Genomic DNA, 22,292 nt, shown 5'->3' with positions numbered 1-22,292 from the left:
CTGAGATGAGCTCAAAGTAAAAGAAAAAAAAGCTCAGCTCATCAGACACTCAGATGAATGATGACCTATAATGTCAACCCCGCAATCGCCTGTGAAGGTCTATGATAGGGCTATGGAGACATCTTACAATAAACTGAGAGGTTGCAGAGAGAGAAACACCGTTTTGACTCAGCTTGACAGGCTGGATCACTGACCAAATGGCCGCCCTGGCAACAAACATAACATTTGGCTACTTTCCTGAATGTTGAATAAGACTGGACAGGTTTCTGTATAGAATTTACTTTGTTTGCTCCATTTGTACCAGAGTTATTTCCTTTGCTGTAACAAGCTTGCCTGGCATTTTACCGATTCAGATGCTCAGCAGATCTCCACAGCCTTTTATAACAACATACATTTAGCTTGTTTACTCAATTCTTCAGCTCTCAGTAACAACTTCTCTCTAACCTTATTGTCATTCACCTTCTCGACTATCTGATACTGTATCATTTCCTTCTCACATTCTTCCCTGCGTCAATCATAGTTACATCTTCATATCAGTCTTCTCAAATCAGTCATAAAAACGTCAATGCTTTAATCCCTCAGTGTGTATCTGCTCTGGCAGTTCCAGATGACAAGACATCCTCACATCGAGTGCGCAAGCCACCACTGGCGCTGTAAAATCCGACAATGCCAGAGCGTCCTGCCACCTGGTGAAGTGGTCTGTGAGCACTTGCATCCACTTGTTGCTTCTCGGGGTGGTCGGAAGCAGGTGAACTAAGTTGACGGCTACTTCTTGCCAAGGTCGACTGGCATACAGTCTTTGTTTTCTGCCAGCCATTCTGGTTCCACTGTGCTTAGTGGCCTGGCACACCTCGCAATGCCTCACTAGCCTCCCAACAGTGGCCGTTAGACTCGGCCAGTACCACTTGAGTTGGAAACAGCTCGTCACTCTTCCTAGCCCAGAGTAGGCAAGGATGTATATCTGCTATACAGTCATTTGCCTCAAACCTGGTGGACAGATGGTGCACCACTTCAGGTGATTCTGGAGGCTAATCGGGCTTCTAACATTCCACCTAGCCAGATTCTGAGTGAATTCAGCCAGATGGAGTGCTAGCAGGGTACTAACCATATTTTATGTTAATACCCAGAGTGAATCTTGCATGCAGTGCAGGATTTTCAGTTACTTTTCTCTCTCTTTTAGCTGTTCTGCAGGTGCCTTCCCTTCGGAGGCATATGCTCGATACAGCATGGCCCTAGGTCTATAGAACATGGCCTGCCGGTTGGCTAGCTTGCCCCGTTGGTTGATGTACGTAGCCGTCACCTTAGTTGCTTGGGAGGTTTCTATCGTTGACTGAAATTGAGCTGACATGACATCCTAGTTTTTCTGTTCCGTGAAGCCACTGCCGATGCCCAGGTTCGATCCCGCCACTTTCAAGGCAGGAGTCCCGTTCGGGCAACTTGTTAGTATGTGTCTGTTCTGTCTTCTCTGATCTAACTCAATCAGCTCTCTCCATTAGAGTATCCCGTCCCTCAGTTCAATGTTCCCGCATTGGCAACACTCTTCACAGGTTTGTCTGCTTAGGAGTATCGCATCACCATGCCGCTGTCCAGCCCGATGCTCCGGTGTATATCGAAATTCAGTCAAGATCTTTAGCCACCAGGAAACCTGGCTGAAGGGTTTCCACCTTTGACACAGCCCACGGAGGTAAGCGTGGTCTGTCGGTAACAGGAATTCCTGACCATAGAAGTAGGGACGAAAGTGCTTGACAGTTTTGATTACCTTTAGCAGTTTCCTTCGTGTGTTGCAACAGTTGCACTTTGATGGTGTTATGGTTTTGCTATTGTCAGCTATCACCGCTTTTGACCCTGCTGTATTTGGAACATTGTGACTCCTACATTGTAACTGCTCAAGTCAGTATTCAAGAAGTATTGTTACTGTGAGTCAGGGTACCACAGGACAAGAGCTGTAATAATGCTCTGCTTGAGGTGGTCAAAAAGGGCCTGTTCTTTATTTGCCCATTCTAGGGCTCTCCCTTGGCTGTCGGTTGGTCTAGAGAATGAGCCACAGTGGCAAGATTAGGAATATACTGCCGATAATACCCGGCCGAGGGGTTGGCCACTCTTGGTCTTTACATAGCTTGTCTAGGGTTCCAGCTCCACCTTCTTTCAAATCGGTCCCAGATGGGTGGTTGATCTGAATCAACCCAAGCTTGGTTGACCTTAGGCATCTTCATTAGCTTGCCTTTTGCTACACATGTATATATAATAACACACAAAATGAAAACAACAAAAACCCACAAGTCAAGCGAGTTTCATAGCTTGCAAATCTTTTACTGAATTATGTAAGTGAATGTATTACGCTTACAAAGAAAGAAAACAGCTCTTTGAATAATGCGCAAACATCTTCCGCGTGGGCTATTCCATTTCACACACATTTCCACATTTGAAATGTTGCTATGAATTTGAATTTTGGCAGTTTTAACATGCTTCATTTAACTCAAAAGACGTGCAACAGTGCATTGATGAGTAAGTTGAGAGAAACCTAGAAATGTTTTGAAAGCTTAAATGAGCAGCTCGGTGGCAACAGAAGCTAAGATAAGATGTTTCCATTAAGAGTGCACAGTGTGTGTCAGTCGCAAGTATAGTCACCATGTATATGCAGTCAGTTGTAAGTATTGTCATCATGTATATGTAGTCAGTTGTAAGTATAATCATCATGTATATGTAGTCAGTTGTAAGTATAGTCATCATGTATATGTAGTCAGTTGTAAGTATAGTCATCATGTATATGTGGTCAGTTGTAAGTATAGTCATCATGTACATGTAGTCAGTTGTAAGTATTGTCATCGTGTATATGTAGTCAGTTGTAAGTATAGTCATCATGTATATGTAGTCAGTTGTAAGTATAATCATCATGTTTATGTAGTCAGTTAAGTATAGTCATCATGTATATGTAGTCAGTTAAATATAGTCATCATGTATATGTAGTCAGTTGTAAGTATAGTCATCATATATATGTAGTCAGTTGTAAGTATAGTCATCATGTATATGTAGTCAGTTAAGTATAGTCATCATGTAAATGTAGTCAGTTGTAAGTATAATCAACATGTATATGCAGTCAGTTGTAAGTATAGTCATCATGTCTATGTAGTCAGTTGTAAGTATAGTCATCATATATATATATATATATATAGTCAGTTGTAAGTATAGTCATCGTGTATATGTAGTCAGTTGTAAGTATAGTCATCATGTATATGTAGTCAGTTAAATATAGTCATCATGTATATGTAGTCAGTTGTAAGTATAGTCATCGTGTATATGTAGTCAGTTGGGAGTATAGTCATCATGTATATGTAGTCAGTTGTAAGTATAGTCATCGTGTATATGTAGTCAGTTGTAAGTATAGTCATCATGTATATGTAGTCAGTTGTAAGTATAGTCATTGTGTATATGTAGTCAGTTGTAAATATAGTCATCATGTATATGTAGTCAGTTGTAAGTATAGTCATCATATATATGTAGTCAGTTGTAAGTATAGTCATAATATATATGTAGTCAGTTGTAAGTATAGTCATCAAGTATATGTAGTCAGTTGTAAGTATAGTCATCATGTATATGTAGTCAGTTGTAAGTATAGTCATTGTGTATATGTAGTCAGTTGTAAATATAGTCATAATGTATATGTAGTCAGTTGTAAGTATAGTCATCATATATATGTAGTCAGTTGTAAGTATAGTCATCATGTATACGTAGCCAGTTGTAAGTATAGTCATCATGTATATGTATTCAGTTGTAAGTATAGTCATCATGTATGTGTAGTCAGTTGTAAGTATAGTCATCGTGTATAATAAGGGAAATTTTATTTTACTGAAATAATCTCTGTATGCATTTCTCACTGTACATTTGAAAAAAGATGCCCTTATTACATACAATTATACGTGAGGTTAAATTTAGAGCCACAGTGTAACTATTTGGTACATTATGTACATGTACATTCAAGAAGTAAAATAAGTACACAGAGCCTCTTACACAGTCTACAGCACACAGGTATATAGCATTTTATTAATCTCTGTCTCTACCAGTTCTATGATAGTCCAAAGTCTATTTTCGTTTTTTGCGCAAACAGGTGAGAAAAAGCAGCTGGATGTGATAATATATTAAGCTACTTTATATATTGAGTTACATTAGATGAGAAAATATAAGGAAACATGCACCTGCTTCTGTTATTACTAGCTTTGTCTCTAGGTAAGTTTAGCTGTGATACGACCGAGGCTTGTTTAACCAGGATAGAAGATGTAGGAAGATAGCCTTTTAACAAAAAAAGATACGGTGTTGTATTTTAAACAAAGAAATCATTGTCATATAAGTACGAAAAGAAAGTGAAAGCTTTTTAACCATAAGATAATTGTGCAATAGGCTATATAAATCTGCTGAAAAAGAAGGAGAGGAAATGAGAGAATGAAAGTGCTGAAATAGCAGCATCTCTTTTTCGAGTCAAGACTACATGAATGGCCTGTCTCAAGTCACAGCATTCCTGTGTCCTGCATAAGCATAATACACATTAGTCTTTCATTGCTGTTGATTTTAAAAGCGGTGTCTTAAAAGATATCAAAGTGTTTGGGAGTTGTCTATTCATGGTAAAAAAAATAAAATAGGTGGCTAGACAGAAAAAATTCTAGTTAATATATATTAAGATTGTAAAAATGTATTAAGTGTAAAGAAGTGACAACAGCATATCATACTAAAAGTCATCGTACTAAAATCAAATAATTTGTTAAAATCATATATAAGAACTAAGGTACACAAACAAGAGTTCAGAAGAGTAGACAACTTTCACTACTGTACATTCACACTAATTCCACTGACTGCATGACAGGTGGAATGTTCCAACCTTGTCTATACCATGGTAGGGTCACACTTAAACCACTTCTAGAATTTCTGTCAAGATTATTAAGAAACACAGAATAGTAAGTAGGAAGCACTGACAAAGTAGTCATAATATTTGTTTTGTCGACTTATAAACTTTTGAGTTGACACGTCAGTTACTGGATATTAAAATGAAAAGTTTTACCTATATCTAATGTTATTTCTTTGTTATGAACTGACCATTAAAATGTTCTCCGTGATATCATCCCTAATCGCCATTGATAGCTGTATTGTTTTTATATTATAGTTGGAGCCAATGCCTTGACCTGCCCTAATGAATGGGTGACAAGTATAGTTGGTACCTGCTATAAGTTTTTTTAGCACCAAAGCTTCATGGAACCAAGCCCAAAGTCTATGCGCGGATGAGGGAGGTATACTAGCCGACCTTCAAGATATGCATGAAATTTATTGGCTAATGGGCTATAGAGCGTTTCACAAGCCACTCCGAGAATCTACGTACTGGATTGGAGGTTTCAAAGAGAATGGAGTGTGGAAATGGAAGGGAAAATATAATGACTCAACAATGACAATACAACATTGGGCACCCGGTGAGCCAAACAATTATAAAGGACCTGAGAACTGTCTTGAACTGAGAGGATCTGATCTGCACTATACCTGGAATGACTCTCCATGTAAGACGGTGCTTCCATTCATTTGTGAGAGAAATCAAAATGAAGAATACTGATTAATAAAGCAATAAGTTTATAGAAGTTCAAATTTGTAGTTTGTACAAAGATGTCAGCGTTGAGCGAGTCTGTTGTGTGCAAGTTATACCAGCAATATTACAACTTACATTTACAGAAGGCCTAATTATCTAGTGTCTCCCTCCCTCCCTTCCTCTCCCTCTCTCTCTCCCTCCCTCCCTCTCTCCCTCTCCCTCTCTCTCTCCCTCTCTCTCTCCCTCCCTCCCTCTCTCCCTCTCTCGTTCTCTCTCCCTCTCTCCTTCTCTCTCCCTCTTTTCTTCTCTCTCCCTCTCTCCTTCTCTCTCCCTCTTTCCTTCTCTCTCCCTCTCTCTCTCTCCCTCCCTCCCTCCCTCTCTTTCTCTCTCTCTCTCTCTCTCCCTCTCTCTCTCTCTCTCTCTTTATTTTGCAGTCAGTCGTTTTGGCAATGTCTGTGTTATGGTTTAGGTTTTACCATTGATTTTTATGCAGCTTTGATTTACAAAGCAATAAGTTTATAAAAGTTCAACTTAATAATGTTTACAAACATGTCAGTATTGAGCGAGTTTATGTGTGCGCATTTATACTCTAAACCCCTTGTTCAAACTTGCCAAAGAATAGAAGCTCAATGCTATGATGTATGCAGCAAAACTATAATGTCTCATGGCTGCTCTGGTGATCCAAATGATGGCATTCATGATTTAATGTGAATACTATTCTGCAGCTTGAAAAGCTACAACAGTTATTATATATGTATATAAAGTATATATACTTTATATATATACTTTATATCTATATATAAAGGCATTATATATATAAAGTACACATATATATACATATATATCATATGTATAAATACATATGATATATCATATATTATATGTATATGTACACATATATATACCTTTCTTCTATATATAAATCCAAGTGTTTGTTGGTCTGTTGCATGTCAGGTTATAGCAATGAATACACACCAAAAAACCACATCACATTGGAATTTAACTCAGAAACACTTTTTTGCAGACAGGTACGCTTACCACTATGCCACGCTACCACCTTGCTATACTATAGAATAATTGTGGACATACTTATCACACCTGCCAATTTTTTATTATTGGTTTCAATTAGCACGCTTGAAGATCATGATTGGGTGAGAGATTGATGTGTAACAATTATAAGCACAAATATTCTAAGACTGCATGGTTCAGTAGTAGTGCAGTTGGCTTAACTTCCACGCATCCAAATGTACAAGTTCAACTCCTTTGGGGTGCAATGTTTTTTTTTAACGTTCAGGTGAAAAGGTGGATACAGCTCATATTATAATAAACAAACAGAATACTCGGCGTTGCATGAGTGTTAAAAACAGCTTATAAACAGTGACAGGTAATGTAACTGTCTGCCACTTGCCATTAGCTTAGCACATTGCCAATGACTAATTTGAGTACGCTACTATCCGTATTGCTAAACATACTAATAAGACCCGTGAGAGCAAGTTTTAGTGACGTTGCATAATGCAGAGTGCTATGTGTATTTTAAATTACATAACAGCTCATATCGCCTTCTGAAATCATTGCATCTTGTGTAGCTTAATTGGTAATTAAGCTTAATTATTGCCTGGTGAACCTCAGGTCTCGAGATCAAATCCAGCATGAAGCGAATGCTTAATTCCTAGATCTTAGTAGCTATAGCTGAACAGACCAAATGATGGAATTTGAGATTTATACATTTAGACCAGCTTAAATTCCTCAAATTCATGGAGTAAAGCCAAGCAGAAATGATGCCAGCAAATAAATGCTGCTTTTTGAAAACTGACATTTAGAAAGCCATCCAAGAAAGCATTGCATGCTTTTGGTAAACTGAGCTATGACAACCTACACAAAGAGAAAAATAGCTATACATCTAGAACTGACCTAGTCACTCACAGAACTACTTACTGCACAGAAATCTCTTTGTGTTTTATAATAAAATGAAGATTTTATGCTCCAAATAAAGATGCATAAAAATGTTTAAACTAACCCAAAAAACACTTTATACCAGTAATGACATAATAGAACCCATCAACCCTAAGATTTGATGTTATGTACTCCACCAGGTGCCAGTGATGAGAGATGATAACTCCTTATTGAAGATAGAGTTACAGGAGATGCCTTAAAGGTTGACTTGCAACAAAATTCACATTACAGTTATTTGGTATCAAAAGATTCACCATGTCTTACTCTGTTGTGTTGTAATATGTGGAAATGTGATTACAAGCTCTTAAAAGCTCAAAAACGAAAAGCGGCCGTAGATTGGAATCTCTTTATTTCTATGACGTAACCTCGAAATTTGGTCATTGTCTTGTCACGTATGTCCTCATATGAATTGAAAGGCCAATACAAAGCTCAATATAAAACTTATCGTAGTACTAGTTTATGACAAACACTTCGGGTTTTACCGAAGACCCCGTATCAAATATAGATGCTCGCTACTTTACAGTTTTATTTCGGCATTATTCAATCGTCAAGTCGTTCTCTGATCATGTGACCCGGTACTTCGCAAATAACTTTTGCAGCACTTTTCGATTATCACAAGTGACCAACAGGCTCGTCATGATTATCAGACAATGATATGTACTGCTTCGAGCTAAGGTTAAAAAGTTTAACGATTTTTTACGGTGAGTTATAAGATATCAGTGCTAAAAGTGACAGCATGACAATGACGATAAAACAGACGCGTAAGAACAATAGACATAGTTTTATTGAATGCGTGAAATATATTTGTGAAAATATTTCGACGAATAAGGTTGCAACAAAGTGTAAACAGAAACCATCTCTCTCAACTACATCACACTTGAGCCGTTTTGGAAAGGGAATCCAAACTACGGCTGTCTCGTGTGGCTGCGATTTTCTGTTCGTTTTTGAGCTTTTAAGAGCTTGTAATCACCTTTCCACGTATTTTGCACCTACAACACAACAGAGTAAGACATGGTGAATTTTTTCATATCAAATAACGGTAATGTGAATTTTTTTGCAAGTCAACCTTTAACTGACACTCGTGTATAAGTACCAAGCATATCTATTTACTATTACAAGTATGTTAGAACCTATCAATGAAAATTTTAATCAAAATTCTATATTTAGGTCAGGCTGGTACATTAGTCAATCTTACTCATTCGTAGTTTAGATGCTTAAGTATGGCGGAACATGGTAATCAAAATGAGTGTGAGATAGTGACACAAAATGGATGAACCTGACAGAGCTAAAAAATTGAAAACTGGATCCAGGAAATAACTCCAATGAACTCCCATTTGACTTTTATTCTGCCATAAACTACACTTTTATGTAACCGCAATAGGGAAATAATTAGCAGATATGAACTTGACTGCTGCCTAAAGCCTTTAAAATAAATCAAATGTTTAAATGAAGAAATCTTCTGAAAACTATTGGTGAATTTGAATCGACGCACGTAAAAATGTTAAAGCAAAAACACCATCTTGATTGAACAACCTGGAACATGACATCAGTGTTCACCCACTGCAGAACCTCCATAAAATGCTCACAGGCTAATAAATGGAATTAAGAAAACAAACTCGTCTGCTGAAAAAATATATCAGAATATAATCTACATGTATACATTTATTTCTCAAAGTATGTCATATGTAGTACGTCGTCTGTCATCTGTCTGCATTCCGGCTATAGTTATTAAAATCTTGATATTGCAATTCCGCATTCTGATGGATTTGAACTCACGACAAACACATCGACAAGTTTTTTATCCAGACGCTCTACCACTGAGCTAGAAAGGCATAGTGATCAGTTAAGTTTTCATATACCGCATACACCATGGGCATGCTAATTATTTTAGTTTTGTGTCCACGAGTTACGATGCTCCTGGTCAGGAATATTTTGGGGCTTAAGTATATGCAACACAATGCTTCTTCATCTTTTTTTGTTAAAACTAATAATTTATCTCGAACTTAAAATTTGGCGATTTTTGTACTAATTATATATGTTACCAAAATAAATACGTTGCATCGACATTTCGTAGTTTACATACTTGCTATTTATTTTACATCTACATTTAGTTCGCTACTAATTTATTCCAGCTCTTCAGAAGACTTTTTCTCAGCTACATTATGTTTTTTGAATTCTGATTTGGTACTTTGCGCTCCACAATCATTAAATACGAAAAAAGATTTTGTTCGTTTGAAAAATCTTTTTAAGTTATTTCTTTTAGTTTAAATTAAAACATTTTTGTTTGTATGAATATTTTTCAATTTTTATTTAACATTTATTTTAATAGCGATATAGTATATTAACAAGCGCAATTTCCTTTCCTCAACATACGAGTATTGAGTTCGTTAAAAACGCGTTTCACAACAGTTCCTATCATTGCTCGCTTTGTTTATTAGCTTACACATCTTTTCTTCTAAATCTAACCAATTAGTAAATCGTAATCAATTTCACATTTTACAACAAACATTTGTAAGATTACTGTAAGATTATCTGTTAGACTATTTGTAAGATTTACCGTGTAAGATTACAAGTATCAGTTATTCCTCGCTCTCTTATATTTACACTCATTTACATACTTTGAGAAATATATATACCGATGTACATTTTCTTATTACATTTATAAACTTCTTATAACTTTTGTAATTTATAATATAAGTTTTTAAAGTTTGTGTCATTATCATTATTATTTCAATTTGCCTTTTTAAACATAATTTGAGTATCGTGTTTGAAGTTTAAACATTATTCATTTTCCAACACTATTATTATTACTTAGTTAGTTTCCAATCTTTATTATTAATATTAATTTTTCATTCAACCATTTTTGGCAGACATTGTTCTAATAGAATTTCAACTACAAAATACTACCATATTCTGTCATATTTTTTTATTAGTCAGTTAAATACATGTATTCTCAGAAGTTACACATTGTCTAATGCCTCCAAAGAAAAGAACCTGCAATGATTCATCGGAGGAAAGAGAAGAAAGACTTAAAATAGTCAGGCTGAGGAAAACCACTGCTAAAGCCTTGGAAACTGAACAGCAAAGAAATGAACGCTTAGCAAAGGCTAGAGAAAGGAGAGCACAACTTCGAGCACAACAGGCTGACAAACAATGAGCACAAACCTTTGCATGCCATCACTAAGATGAACTGAAATCATATAATTGTATACCAAATAACTTTTGATGGAAATGAGAATGATCTCTAATGAGTGCACATTTACATTTAAACACCTTTAGATTTTTATTTTTTTATTTAATTTATTTCAATGAAACACTTCTTTTAAGGTATGAAATTTTAAACTTAGTTGCTTGAAAGCCTTTACAGTTGTTTTATTTATTTTTAATTTAGTTGTCCTGCACAAAACCTTTTCCTTATGATGTGAATTTTGAAAGTTGCAGTTGTTTGACAAAGTTCGAAAACTTTAACAGTTGTTTTTATTTTTTCTCGTAATTTATTTCAATTACACAAAACACTTTTCTCATGATATGTTGTTTGAAAGTTAGAATGGAAAATGTTGTTACATGTTAAATACAAACCAATTTTCTGACCAAAGACTTTTTTATTACCCGGGCAACGCCGGGTAGCACAGCTAGTATGATAATAAAAATGTTTGTTGCTTCAACAAAAGTACGGTGGTTGTCATTCAATTATTTTAAAGTGATATTACGATAATCACATCAACTCAACAATCAAATTGTGGAGTTTTCTTTTCTCAAAAAGTCTGGAAGCAAATCTCAAACTAGCAATCTTGACTAACAGAGAAAAAACATTGAAAGTTGTATAATAATGGAAATAACCATAAAAAATTTAGCTTTTTGACTAGCCTCTGATATAAAGCTTTGACAACAACATTTGCTTTTAAAAATGTACACTTGCAAAAAGTCCTAGCACAAATATTGTAATCAGCTAAATTGAGCAAATCAAATATAATTAGGAATGCTTGTTAAAACACATGGTTGATAGTAGACCATCTAGGAGTGTTGCTTAGGTTTTCATAGATCTAGTGTAGCCTAATAATCAGGGTGGGAAAGACAAGAGAGTTCCTCTGAACAGAGCTTACTAACTTATAGTCAGTGCACTATTGATGCTCACTGGATTCGAAGGCTATGGTGTAGAAATGCTTCAAGTAAAACACGGTAAATATTTATTTCCTAATAAATAAAAATGCTAACATTCAGCTTCCATTTCTAGAGAACTGCAGTAGAAACAAGTTCAAATGTAGTAAAGGCCGAATCACATCTGCCTTTCTCATTGGTTACTGAATATTCAAAATAAATATTATTTTATTTATATAAATATTGCTTGGATACTCATCAAATTGCATTAATCTTATCAAAATTTTAATCCTTGGTATTGCTTAATGCATTTTTTTTGTTATCTAATTACTAAAGAACGTTTTTATTTTAAATAGGATTACAAATAAATTTAAAGAAATAATACACCAATCTAATGTTTCTTTCTAAGTTTAAATTCGTTTAAATTAAAACTTTTAATTCGCTTTTATAATTTTATTAAATAAAAGATTAATACTTTATGGATAGCATGAAACCATGGAGTACAATTATATAAATCAGATCTTAATCTCTGCTTGCCTTTAGTGGAAATCCAATAAAAACAACAGATGTTAGCCGATATCGGCAAAAGTAAACCAATACTGTTGATTCGACAGATATTAGGGATTTCAAATATGAGCCACAGCACTGCATTGAACATTAATTAATAAACAAGAAGCCCAAAACATAATAGAACTATTTTTAAATATGACTGACTAAAATTCTGGACAGTAGTTATAAAGATTTGTGAATCCAAAGTGAGTATTAGATACATAAATGTATAAAAAATAGTTGGGCACTAATATTTTTGCCTCACAAAGCGATTATAGCTGCAGCATTTAAATCAAAATTAAATTTTCTTTGGCCCAGTTTTACACTTGCGACCATTCATGATTCTTTTATTGGAATCCACTGATTCTTTATTTCACACTTCTGCCAAAACAAAGTAAACTCAAACAAAACACACGCACACACACACACACACGCAGACATGTACACACACACGCACATCTGTACACACTTACACACTAATCCAGATTTTAGCAATACAACTGTTTCAATATATTTTTCAGCAAAACAGAAATGATGCCAGTATATAACTACTGTTTCTGAGACAACAGATATAGGCCAGTCGATATAACATAGAATGAATATTGGTGAACACTAAATATACCCTCAGTAATATTACATCGCTGTCGGTACTTCCAAGAACTGATGCCGGCCTACTACAGCCAATCATGAAGCTGCGCAAGGACTAGCTTCTGTTCTAACTGTAGATAATGATGAGACAATTACAGGAACTTTTAGATAAGTTGGCTTCAATAAAATTAATATCTACTATAGCAGCTGGTAGAAAGAAACATTAGCAGTCACTACAACAATGAAGGCTGTTGTAGCTGGTCTGAATGCTTTGCAAAAATATACTAGAAATTCTCCTGTCATACAGCCCACGACCAAAGTGATAATGGAAAAAAGAAAGGGTACTGCTAAAGACGAACTGTAAAGAGATTGGCTGGCAAAGCAGGTTGGTCAATGCGTCGACAAAGGACAACGATGTCAATTTGTTGTAGTTGGCGAGGTAACTTTATAACAAAGTCATTTACGTTCTGAGGGAAATTGATGACATGACCTCTGAACCCAAACTGGCCACCACGCGGAAAATGAAATATTGACATTGTAGGATTAACCTTAGCAATGAGTAACTGTTCTATAAGTATAAGAGAAGATAACAATTCAACAGATGGACCTGGGTCCATATTGTTGGCTGCACTGAATTTATTAACAGTGTCAGGTCTAACTTGTTGGCATGTATGACATAGTTGTATATGAGCATTGTATGTAATGAAATGTTTCTCATTACATCCAGTACATGCGACCTGTGATATGTTGTCAAGTCTGCCTAGAAAGTTGTTACGCAATTCTTAAAAATCAGCAAAATCTAAAGATTGTAACTGAGTGTATGCATTTTTAATCTTTAGATCATTTTCAATCATTTGTACTACATATTTTAAAAAAAAGCTTTATGCCGAGATGACAACTATTTTGCTTGTAAAAATTATATAATAAAATAATATTGTTGAAGATAATGCAAAACATGATTTGCAGAAAATTGAATGCATCATAGCCCCGTTGACACCTGTGTGTAAATCTTTTCTGATAGATGGATTTATGATGTGCAATCAGAGCTGAATGAACAGGCACTTTTGCATAGTTCGACCATTTGTTTAGTACTTGAATCAACTAATCAAATGTGACCAGTGAATTTTTTTCTACACATTGATACCAATAATGACTCGATAACATTGACAGTCGACTATATAATGTTTATGACTTTTAGGGATGTAGTAGGTTTCGCCACATATTATTTTCAAAGACGTAGCTTGCTTATTTTACTTACGGTAGCAAGAAACTAGTTTTCGGTGTGGGTAATGGTATACAGCCCCACTCCCAGGATAAGCGACGGGCATAATGTGGGCCAGTGTTGTATAGTTTCACAGAGTCCCGTGACCAAGAGCCGGAAACGAAAATGCTTGATTCCAAACAAACCCGATCGACATACTGATCTCTAATGGAATATTTTTACCTCGCTCTCAACATCTCACTCTTTTGCATTTACTTTACTTTATTACAAAAAATCATTGGTAGTTTCTTGTAGAGAATTTTGTCTTTTTTCAAATGGTGTATAATACAACAATCAATTTCAGAGCGACTGCCAATGGGAGTAATTTTTGTTGGTTAGTGTTGCGGCCTCTCCATTATAACTTATATCAAACAATAGTGGGCGCGACTTGTTTGTTTGGAGTCGTGCGCGCTCCGATATGCGCATCCGTTAGCAGCAAAACTCTGTGAAGTTATACAGCTCTGTACTGGCAGAGTCATATAGCTTTAAAAAGTCTCGTGACCAAAACCGGAAACAAAAACGTCGGATTCCAAACAAACCGGATCGACATACTGATCTCTAATGGAATATTCATACCTCGCTCTCAATACCGCTCTTTTTTGCATTTACTTTACGTTTTTACAAAAACGTTATTAGCAGCTTTTTGTAGGAAATTTTGTTTTCTATCAAATGGTGTATGATACAACAATCAATTTTAAAGCGACTGCTAATGGCAGTAGTTTTTGTTTATTAATGTTGCGACCTCTCCATTATAACTTATATAAAAATAGTAGGCGTGGCCTGTTTGTTTGGAATCGAGCGAGCTCCCGTATACGCTTCTGTTAGTCGCGGGACTCTGTGAAACTATACGGCTCTGATATGGGCGAGGCTTTTAGGAGGCTGTATATCATTAGTGCGGGTAGCGACGAAACTGTGCCGATACCAAGACCTTATTCTACATAGTTTGCTTGACAGAATTACCATAGACCGGTAGAATTGGTAGTCGGTACTAAGATGTTTATACAGCATTTAGAGGAAGCTAAGTGTATCTGTAGCTGGATTAAAAATTTTATTTTAGCCAACAAAAGCAAATACCAAATAAAATATATGCCAATAGAGCCGCGTAGGACTAGACTTTTATCGCAAATAGCCGATAAGAATACGAGAGATGGAGACAAGTTGTATCACGCATTACATCATTTTGGGCACGTCTGGGCATGTTTTTTTGGCCTGAGCGTTTTTACCGAGATTGAATTTTTTCGATTTTAATCTTCAAATATCTTGGCAATAAGTTCGCCTAACACAACAAACAACATATCAACTGATAGACAAAGAAAAATACTTTCTTTTAAAGTCAACTCAAACTTGGCGCAACCACATCTATAAACTAGCATGATAATTATTTGAAGCAGAGAAGCAATATTGGTTGGATGCTCTTCCTAACATCACCAATGGTCCTTCTGTGATTTGAAACACTGACCTGCTGATTGTAGGATGGTGTACTAGCCACTGAATCATGACTGCTTTCTGATATGCAATGTTAAACAACATATCACACATACATATTAATTTTATAATAGTACGAGTGTGAACTAGGTCAATGCTATTTGAACACATTCTATATGAAATTCTATATAACCACATATAGTACAACATGATATGTAACTGTATACTGTACAACTAGCTATGCAATCAAGAAACTTGAAACAGATTCACATTAGAATAATGAAATCTAAAACAGTTATACATCAGACATCATAAATAGCAGCTAGCACTAAATAATGAATACCAAACTAAAGCTGATAATGCAGATATTCACATGAAAGTAGCTGTAGCTGTATTCACATGTTATTTGCGATGAACATGTAGTCAGTTGTAAGTATAGTCATCAGGTTAAAGGGAAATATTATTTGATTAAAGAAACTAATTCATGCGCCGCTCACTGTACACTTGTCAAAATACTCTTATAACATGCAAACACATGTGAGGTTAGATTTAGATCCACAGAGTAATTTTCTGATAGAATATGTACATTTAAGAAGAAAAATAGGTACACAGAGCTTCAGTTATTTTCAGTTAGTGCTCTAAGGCAACATTTTATTAATCTCTGTTTTAATTAGTTTTGCAATAGTCTGAAAGCTGCCTTGTTTTGTCGGACCATCTTTGGTGAGAAAAAGCAGCTGTATGAGATAATGTGTTGCAACACTTCACATATTCATATATATATATATATATATATATATATATATATATATATATATATATATATATATATATATATATATATATATATATATATATATATATATATATATATATATATATATATATATATATATAGGTATTTAGGATTGCAGGAAGTGTAAGAGGGGAAAAGAAAGATGCAGCTACCACTGTTAGCACTAGCTTTATCTCTAGGTAAGTTCAGCTGTGATATGCATGAGGCTTGTTTAACCACGATATAAGATGTAGAAAGACAGCGTTATTGCAAAACAAAAGGATACGAAACAGTATTTTATACAAGGAACTTGTAGTTATTTAGGTAAAAAAGAAAAGGAAAGCTTTTTAACCATAAGATAAGTGTGAAATTGGCTATAACTCTGTTGAAAAAGAAAGAGAGGAAAGGAGAGAATGAAAGGGGTGAAATAGCAGCAACTCTTCTTAGAGTCAAGACTACATTAATGGGCTGTCTCAAATCGCAGCCTTTTTTGTATCCTGCGTAAAAGGAATTCACATTGATCTTTCATCACTGTTATTTTTTAAAACGGCATCTTCAAGGATATAAAAGTGTTTGGAAGTTGTCTATTCATTGTAGCCTTCTAATCTAGGAATAAATATAAAGAGAAAATAAGTGACCAAAGGAAAAAATCTTAATTCATCCACATTAAATTAAGTGAAATTGTATTAAGTGTAAAAAAGTGACAACAGCATTTTACATTAAAATCAAATAATTTGTCAAGATCATATATAAGAACCAAGGTACATCCAAATGAGTTCAGAAGAGTAGACCACTCTCAATACCATACATTCATACTAATTCTACTAACTGCATGACAGGAGGGACGTTCAAACTCTGTCTGTAACAAGGCAAGGTCACACTTGAAACACTTATAAGATTTTTGTCAAAATAATTAAGGAACACAGAAAAGTAGATGGGAAGAACTGAAAAAGCAGTCGTAATGTTTGTTTTGTCAAATTATAAAGATCTTCATGACAACAGCGACAATTTTGCTAAATATTCGAAAATAAAAATGCCCTACTGTCGATTTTTGCATTGACACATCGATAGCTGGATATTACCATGAGTAGTTTTACCTATGTCTAATGTTATCCCTACGCCATGGACTGACCATTAAAACGTTCACTGCGATGTCATCCCTAATCGCCATTGATAACTGTATTGTCTTTGTGTTACAGTGGGAGCCAATGCCTTGACTTGCCCTAATGAATGGGTGACGAGTGTTGTTGGCACATGCTACAAGTTTTTTAGCAACAAAGCTTCATGGAACCAAGCCCAAAGTCTATGCGAAGATGAGGGAGGTATACTGGCCAACCTTCAAGATATGCATGAAATCTATTGGCTGATGGGTTACAGAGCGTTTCACAAGCCACTCCAAACTGCAGACTACTGGATTGGAGGTTTCAAAAAAGATGGAGTGTGGAAATGGAAGGGAAAGTATAATGACTCAACAATGACGATACAACATTGGGCACCGGGTGAACCAAACAATCGTGACGGACATGAGAATTGTCTTGAACTGTGCCCATCAGATCTCCACTATACCTGGAATGACTCTCCATGTGAGATACTGCTTTCATTCATTTGTGAGAAAAATCAAAGTTAGAAACAATGATTAAAACAGCAATAAGTTTATAAAAGTTCAACTTTGTAATTTTCACAAACATGCTAGTGTTGAGTGAGTCTTTCGGGTGCAAGTTGTACCAGCAGTATTGCCACTTACATTTACAGAAGGCCTAATTATCTAGTGTCTCCCTCCCTCTTTTTCGTCCTCTCTTTCTTTCTCTCCCTCTCGCTCTCTCTCTCGCTCTCTCTTTCTTTTGTTCCCTCTCTCCCTTTCTCTTGCAGTCGGTCGTTTTTACGATGGCTGTTTTATGGTTGGCCTTGTATTTGATCCCTAGATATAGATTGAAAGCGAACAGATGAAACCGCTCTCTTTGAAGTGAAAATCTCTTGTTTTGCTTTATTGTAGACGTATAAAATTATTGTTATTAGCTTTTCTTAACGAGAATAGACTTTACCGTCTAGCAAAAAACCCAACCATTGTAAATCAACGTTAAAGATGTTGATTCACAACAATTTGTTCAACAATTCGTAATTTGTTTTGCCACATATACCTTTGCTCAATCTTTTTTCTAATGCAAAGGTGTATGTGGCAAAGCTATTTCTCATGACTGCTCTGATGATCCAATTGATGCCATTTATAGTTTAATATGAACACTATTCCACAGCTTGAAAAGTCAGACCAGTTATTTATATCTACCGCATATCTATAAATCTAGGTGTTTGTCTGTCTGTCTGTCTGCCGTCACATGTATGTCCAGTTATAGCGATTGGCTAATATATGCATGCCTGAACAACTAGAAGTAAATTACTAAAAGCACGCCCAAACTACTTGAAAAAAATGATGCACCATGAGAGATCATGATGTAACGATTACATCCCCAATTATTCAAAGCCGTGGTGAGGTAGCTGTGTGGCTTAGTGGTAGTTCGCTTGACTTGATATCTGTGCATTTGAATGTACGAGGTAAAATCTTTTTTCTAATGCTGGCTTTAGAGTGACGAAGGCGGCTTTTATTATAGTAAAGGTTTCAACTAGCTTTAGTTACCCATATTCATTGGGTAAAGAAACTTAGCCAATGGCAACTACACTACCTGCTACTGTTTATAAGCTGTTTTAGATCTTGAGCAAATGTGTAGCATAAAAAGTAAGAAATGTTATTTCAATAATCTGTTTTAGCTATGCTTCGAGTTTTCAAATACTTGAATTATGCATTGGTCAGACACACACAGAAATAAACAAACATCTTTATTTAAAAGTTACAGTGATACATGTAAATGCTGCATATACTAAATGAAAATATAGTTTTTGTGCAAAAGCCTTTCTATTAGTTGTGCAACGCCGGGCATTCAGTGGTATAAGTATATAAATATATACATATATGTATACATATATTTATGTATATATACATGTATACATAGATATATGTATGTATACATATATCTATGTACACATACATGTATACATACATGTATACATAGATATATGTATACATGTATATATATACATGTATACATATATATATATACATGTATATATATATATATATATATATATATATATATATATATATATATATATATATATATAGTAAGAGCGATAGAATAATAAGAGCCTTCGTAGACTTGTGGTTAGATGGTTGGTTTACAAACATGTGGTTGCAACCTTCGTGAGTTCAAATCCAGCACGATACGATCTTTTCATTCTAATAATTCAATATCTATACAGCTGGACACACCAATTTACAGAATAACAGACTCGGTAAACATTGACAAATATATACATGTATATACTAGCTGTGCTTCCAGGCGTTGCCCGGGTATTAAAAATAAGCTTATAATCAATAAGAAGTGATGAGAGTTGCCTACCACATGCAATTAGTTTGGCAGATTGCCAATAGAAAATGGTATTAAAATCAGCTTAGAAGTGATGAGAGTTGTCTACCACTTTCTCACTTGCTCACCTACCACTTGCTTAGTAGTGTTGGGCCGGTAAGGATTTATCCGCTCTTACCGACATCGAGAGACTATCGGTATCCGTAAAACCAATAATTTTCGGTGACAGCTAGTTCTCCGCGGCCGGTTTGATATGATTGGTGCTTATTCGTAAAAGCCTATCGGTAATTGGTTAGTCGGATAGATTTTTGTATTTGACAGGCTATAGCATTACCAACGACGTGTGCGTGGGAGAATCTCCCTCACAATGAGCTGCTTATAAAAGAGCTCATTTGACGTCTCCCGCACAATCGCTATGTAACGGAATGAGAAAGAAATGAGAAAAATCGCGCATCAATTAGTGTTATGGTTAATAGCAAAAACGCATCTTTGACGAACATGCTAATCAAATAGAGTGTCTCAGCGCACATTGGTAATCACAACTTTTTTCTCAGACATTCTGAAAACAACACATGTATGCTAATTATATTATAACTCTTTTTTCAACGAACATTACCACGCTTACCTATAGGTATCTAGTATTATGTTACGTCTTACATTAATAAAATGTAAAACGTAATATACGTTTTATATTTTATCAATTATAAAACGTATATTACGTTTTATATTTGATAAAGCTCTGTTTGATATTTGATATATACATTTTATATTTGATTTATTCCCCGCCCTGCATTATACAAAAATGGGCAGTAAGTAAGCTGAAGTTAAACACACACTGAAAACCATAATTATACCGAACTACAATACCGACAATACCAAACTTTCTTAGTGGGCAAAGGATACCGAAGATGGTAAATACCGAAGATACCGACACCGGGAAAACCAATAAAAAAGTGCACGGATATCCTATTCGGCACTAAATTATATACCGACCCAACACTATTGCTTAGCCTGGCAAATTGCCAATGGAAAATTCCAGTAAGCTAGGCTTTTAATGACGGTAAGCCATGAATTTGCGTCTGCATTGTTGTCCAGCTACAGCTATTCTAATAATAGCTATAGCCGGAATGCAAACAAATATACACGACATACAGATATGCTTTGAGAAATATATATATATATATATATATATATATATATATATATATATATATATAAACATACATATATGCATGCATACCAAAACATACATCTATATATTTCTCAAAGTATGTCATACACCTGCATTCCAGCTATAACAACTAAAATCTTGGAATAAAGAATCTGCACTGAAGAAGATTTGATCTTGGACCCTCCCCTTCACAAGTCCAGCGCCGTACTAACAAGGTCACAGGGATTGATTTTTCACTACCTGATATATGTCGCTATATGGGAGCAAATACCCAATGGCTTTGCGTACTACGCAGGGTCATAGCATAACGTCACGGAAAGCTGGTAGCTCTCATTGTTAAGCTACTCAAATTTTCCATTGGCAGTGTGCCAGGCTAATAGCAAGTGGCAGGCAACTCTCATTATTTCTCATTGTTTATAAGCGGATTTTTATTACTTGGGCAATGCAAGTGATAAAAGGCAATTTTTCCTTCGTACTACATAAAAGATTTCATCCAACAGAAAGTGTCAAGCCGGGGCAAGTTCTCAAATTCAATTTGAAGGATATTCTTCAAACACAGTTGATGACGCACACAGCTACACAAACACTCATACCCACATGAGCGCAACTGCACACACGTACACTCGGATCTAGATTTTAACAATGCAACAGCAAAGCAGAAATGATGCCAGCAAATAACTGTTGCTGCTTCTATAAAAAGAGATATGTAGAAAGCCAGTTCATACAGCATTGCAATGAGTTCTGTATGAGAGTGCTCCACCGCAGACTCAGTTACACTGACCTACACAAAGTAAAGTCTAGGTATAATATGTCTAGAACTGACCTAATCACTCCGCAGGAAATAAATAGTTACTTCGCAAGAATTATCTTTGTTTTATGATAAAATAAAGCTGTTATGTTTTCAAATAAAGATGAATACAAATATTAGACCCAGCAAAAGAAAATTATTTGCCAGCAATGACATAGTACAGGTGTTCCCAATCTTTTTCATTCAGTTAACCCCTTTAGCCTTTTCATAAATTTGATTCCCCACCAGCACTTTTAACTCAAATGACTAAAAATAACCGAAACAAATTATAATCCCATTTTATTGTGCATATCTAAACATATAACAACATATTATTAATTTTTATATAACACGAATACAACACACAACAATACATGACCTTTGGCATGGCGGTGAATTGCTTTATGACTAGGTTAACTTACTATCCAATCAAAATCTGGATGGATGTGTTCACATATATCCGGGTTCTGACTAGTAGCTAATTATTAGCAACTATTGTTGTAGATAAAACTAAAATGTTAAATGATGAAATCCCAACTCACATGGCACTGTAGGACATAAATTAACAATTTAACAAATTTGACACCTTTCTGTTCCCGGCTTGTATATTCAAAATTCCCCCCTAGGGGGGCGAGGGGAATTCCTCTCTGGTTGGGAACACCTGACATAGTAAAACCCCTCAAACCTCAGATAGAATGTCATGTAC

The 22,292-nt window shown here is 35.4% G+C and overlaps 1 protein-coding gene across 1 annotated transcript; it reads left to right on the top strand.

Moving 5' to 3' along the window:
• Positions 1–5,320: 5,320 nt before the first annotated feature.
• LOC137394006 (C-type lectin 1-like) lies at positions 5,321–17,836 on the top strand. The gene is made up of 2 exons (XM_068080721.1): positions 5,321–5,537; positions 17,409–17,836. Exons 1-2 carry the CDS (start codon positions 5,321–5,323, stop codon positions 17,834–17,836), a joined length of 645 nt encoding a protein of 214 aa, XP_067936822.1.
• Positions 17,837–22,292: the final 4,456 nt, after the last annotated feature.

Source organism: Watersipora subatra, chromosome 4 (genome assembly GCF_963576615.1).
Source record: "Watersipora subatra chromosome 4, tzWatSuba1.1, whole genome shotgun sequence".
In the NCBI taxonomy this organism is placed as follows: Eukaryota; Metazoa; Bryozoa; class Gymnolaemata; order Cheilostomatida; family Watersiporidae; genus Watersipora; species Watersipora subatra.
Note: the sequence above shows the minus strand (reverse complement) of the source record. Positions and strands in the feature narration are given on the sequence as shown.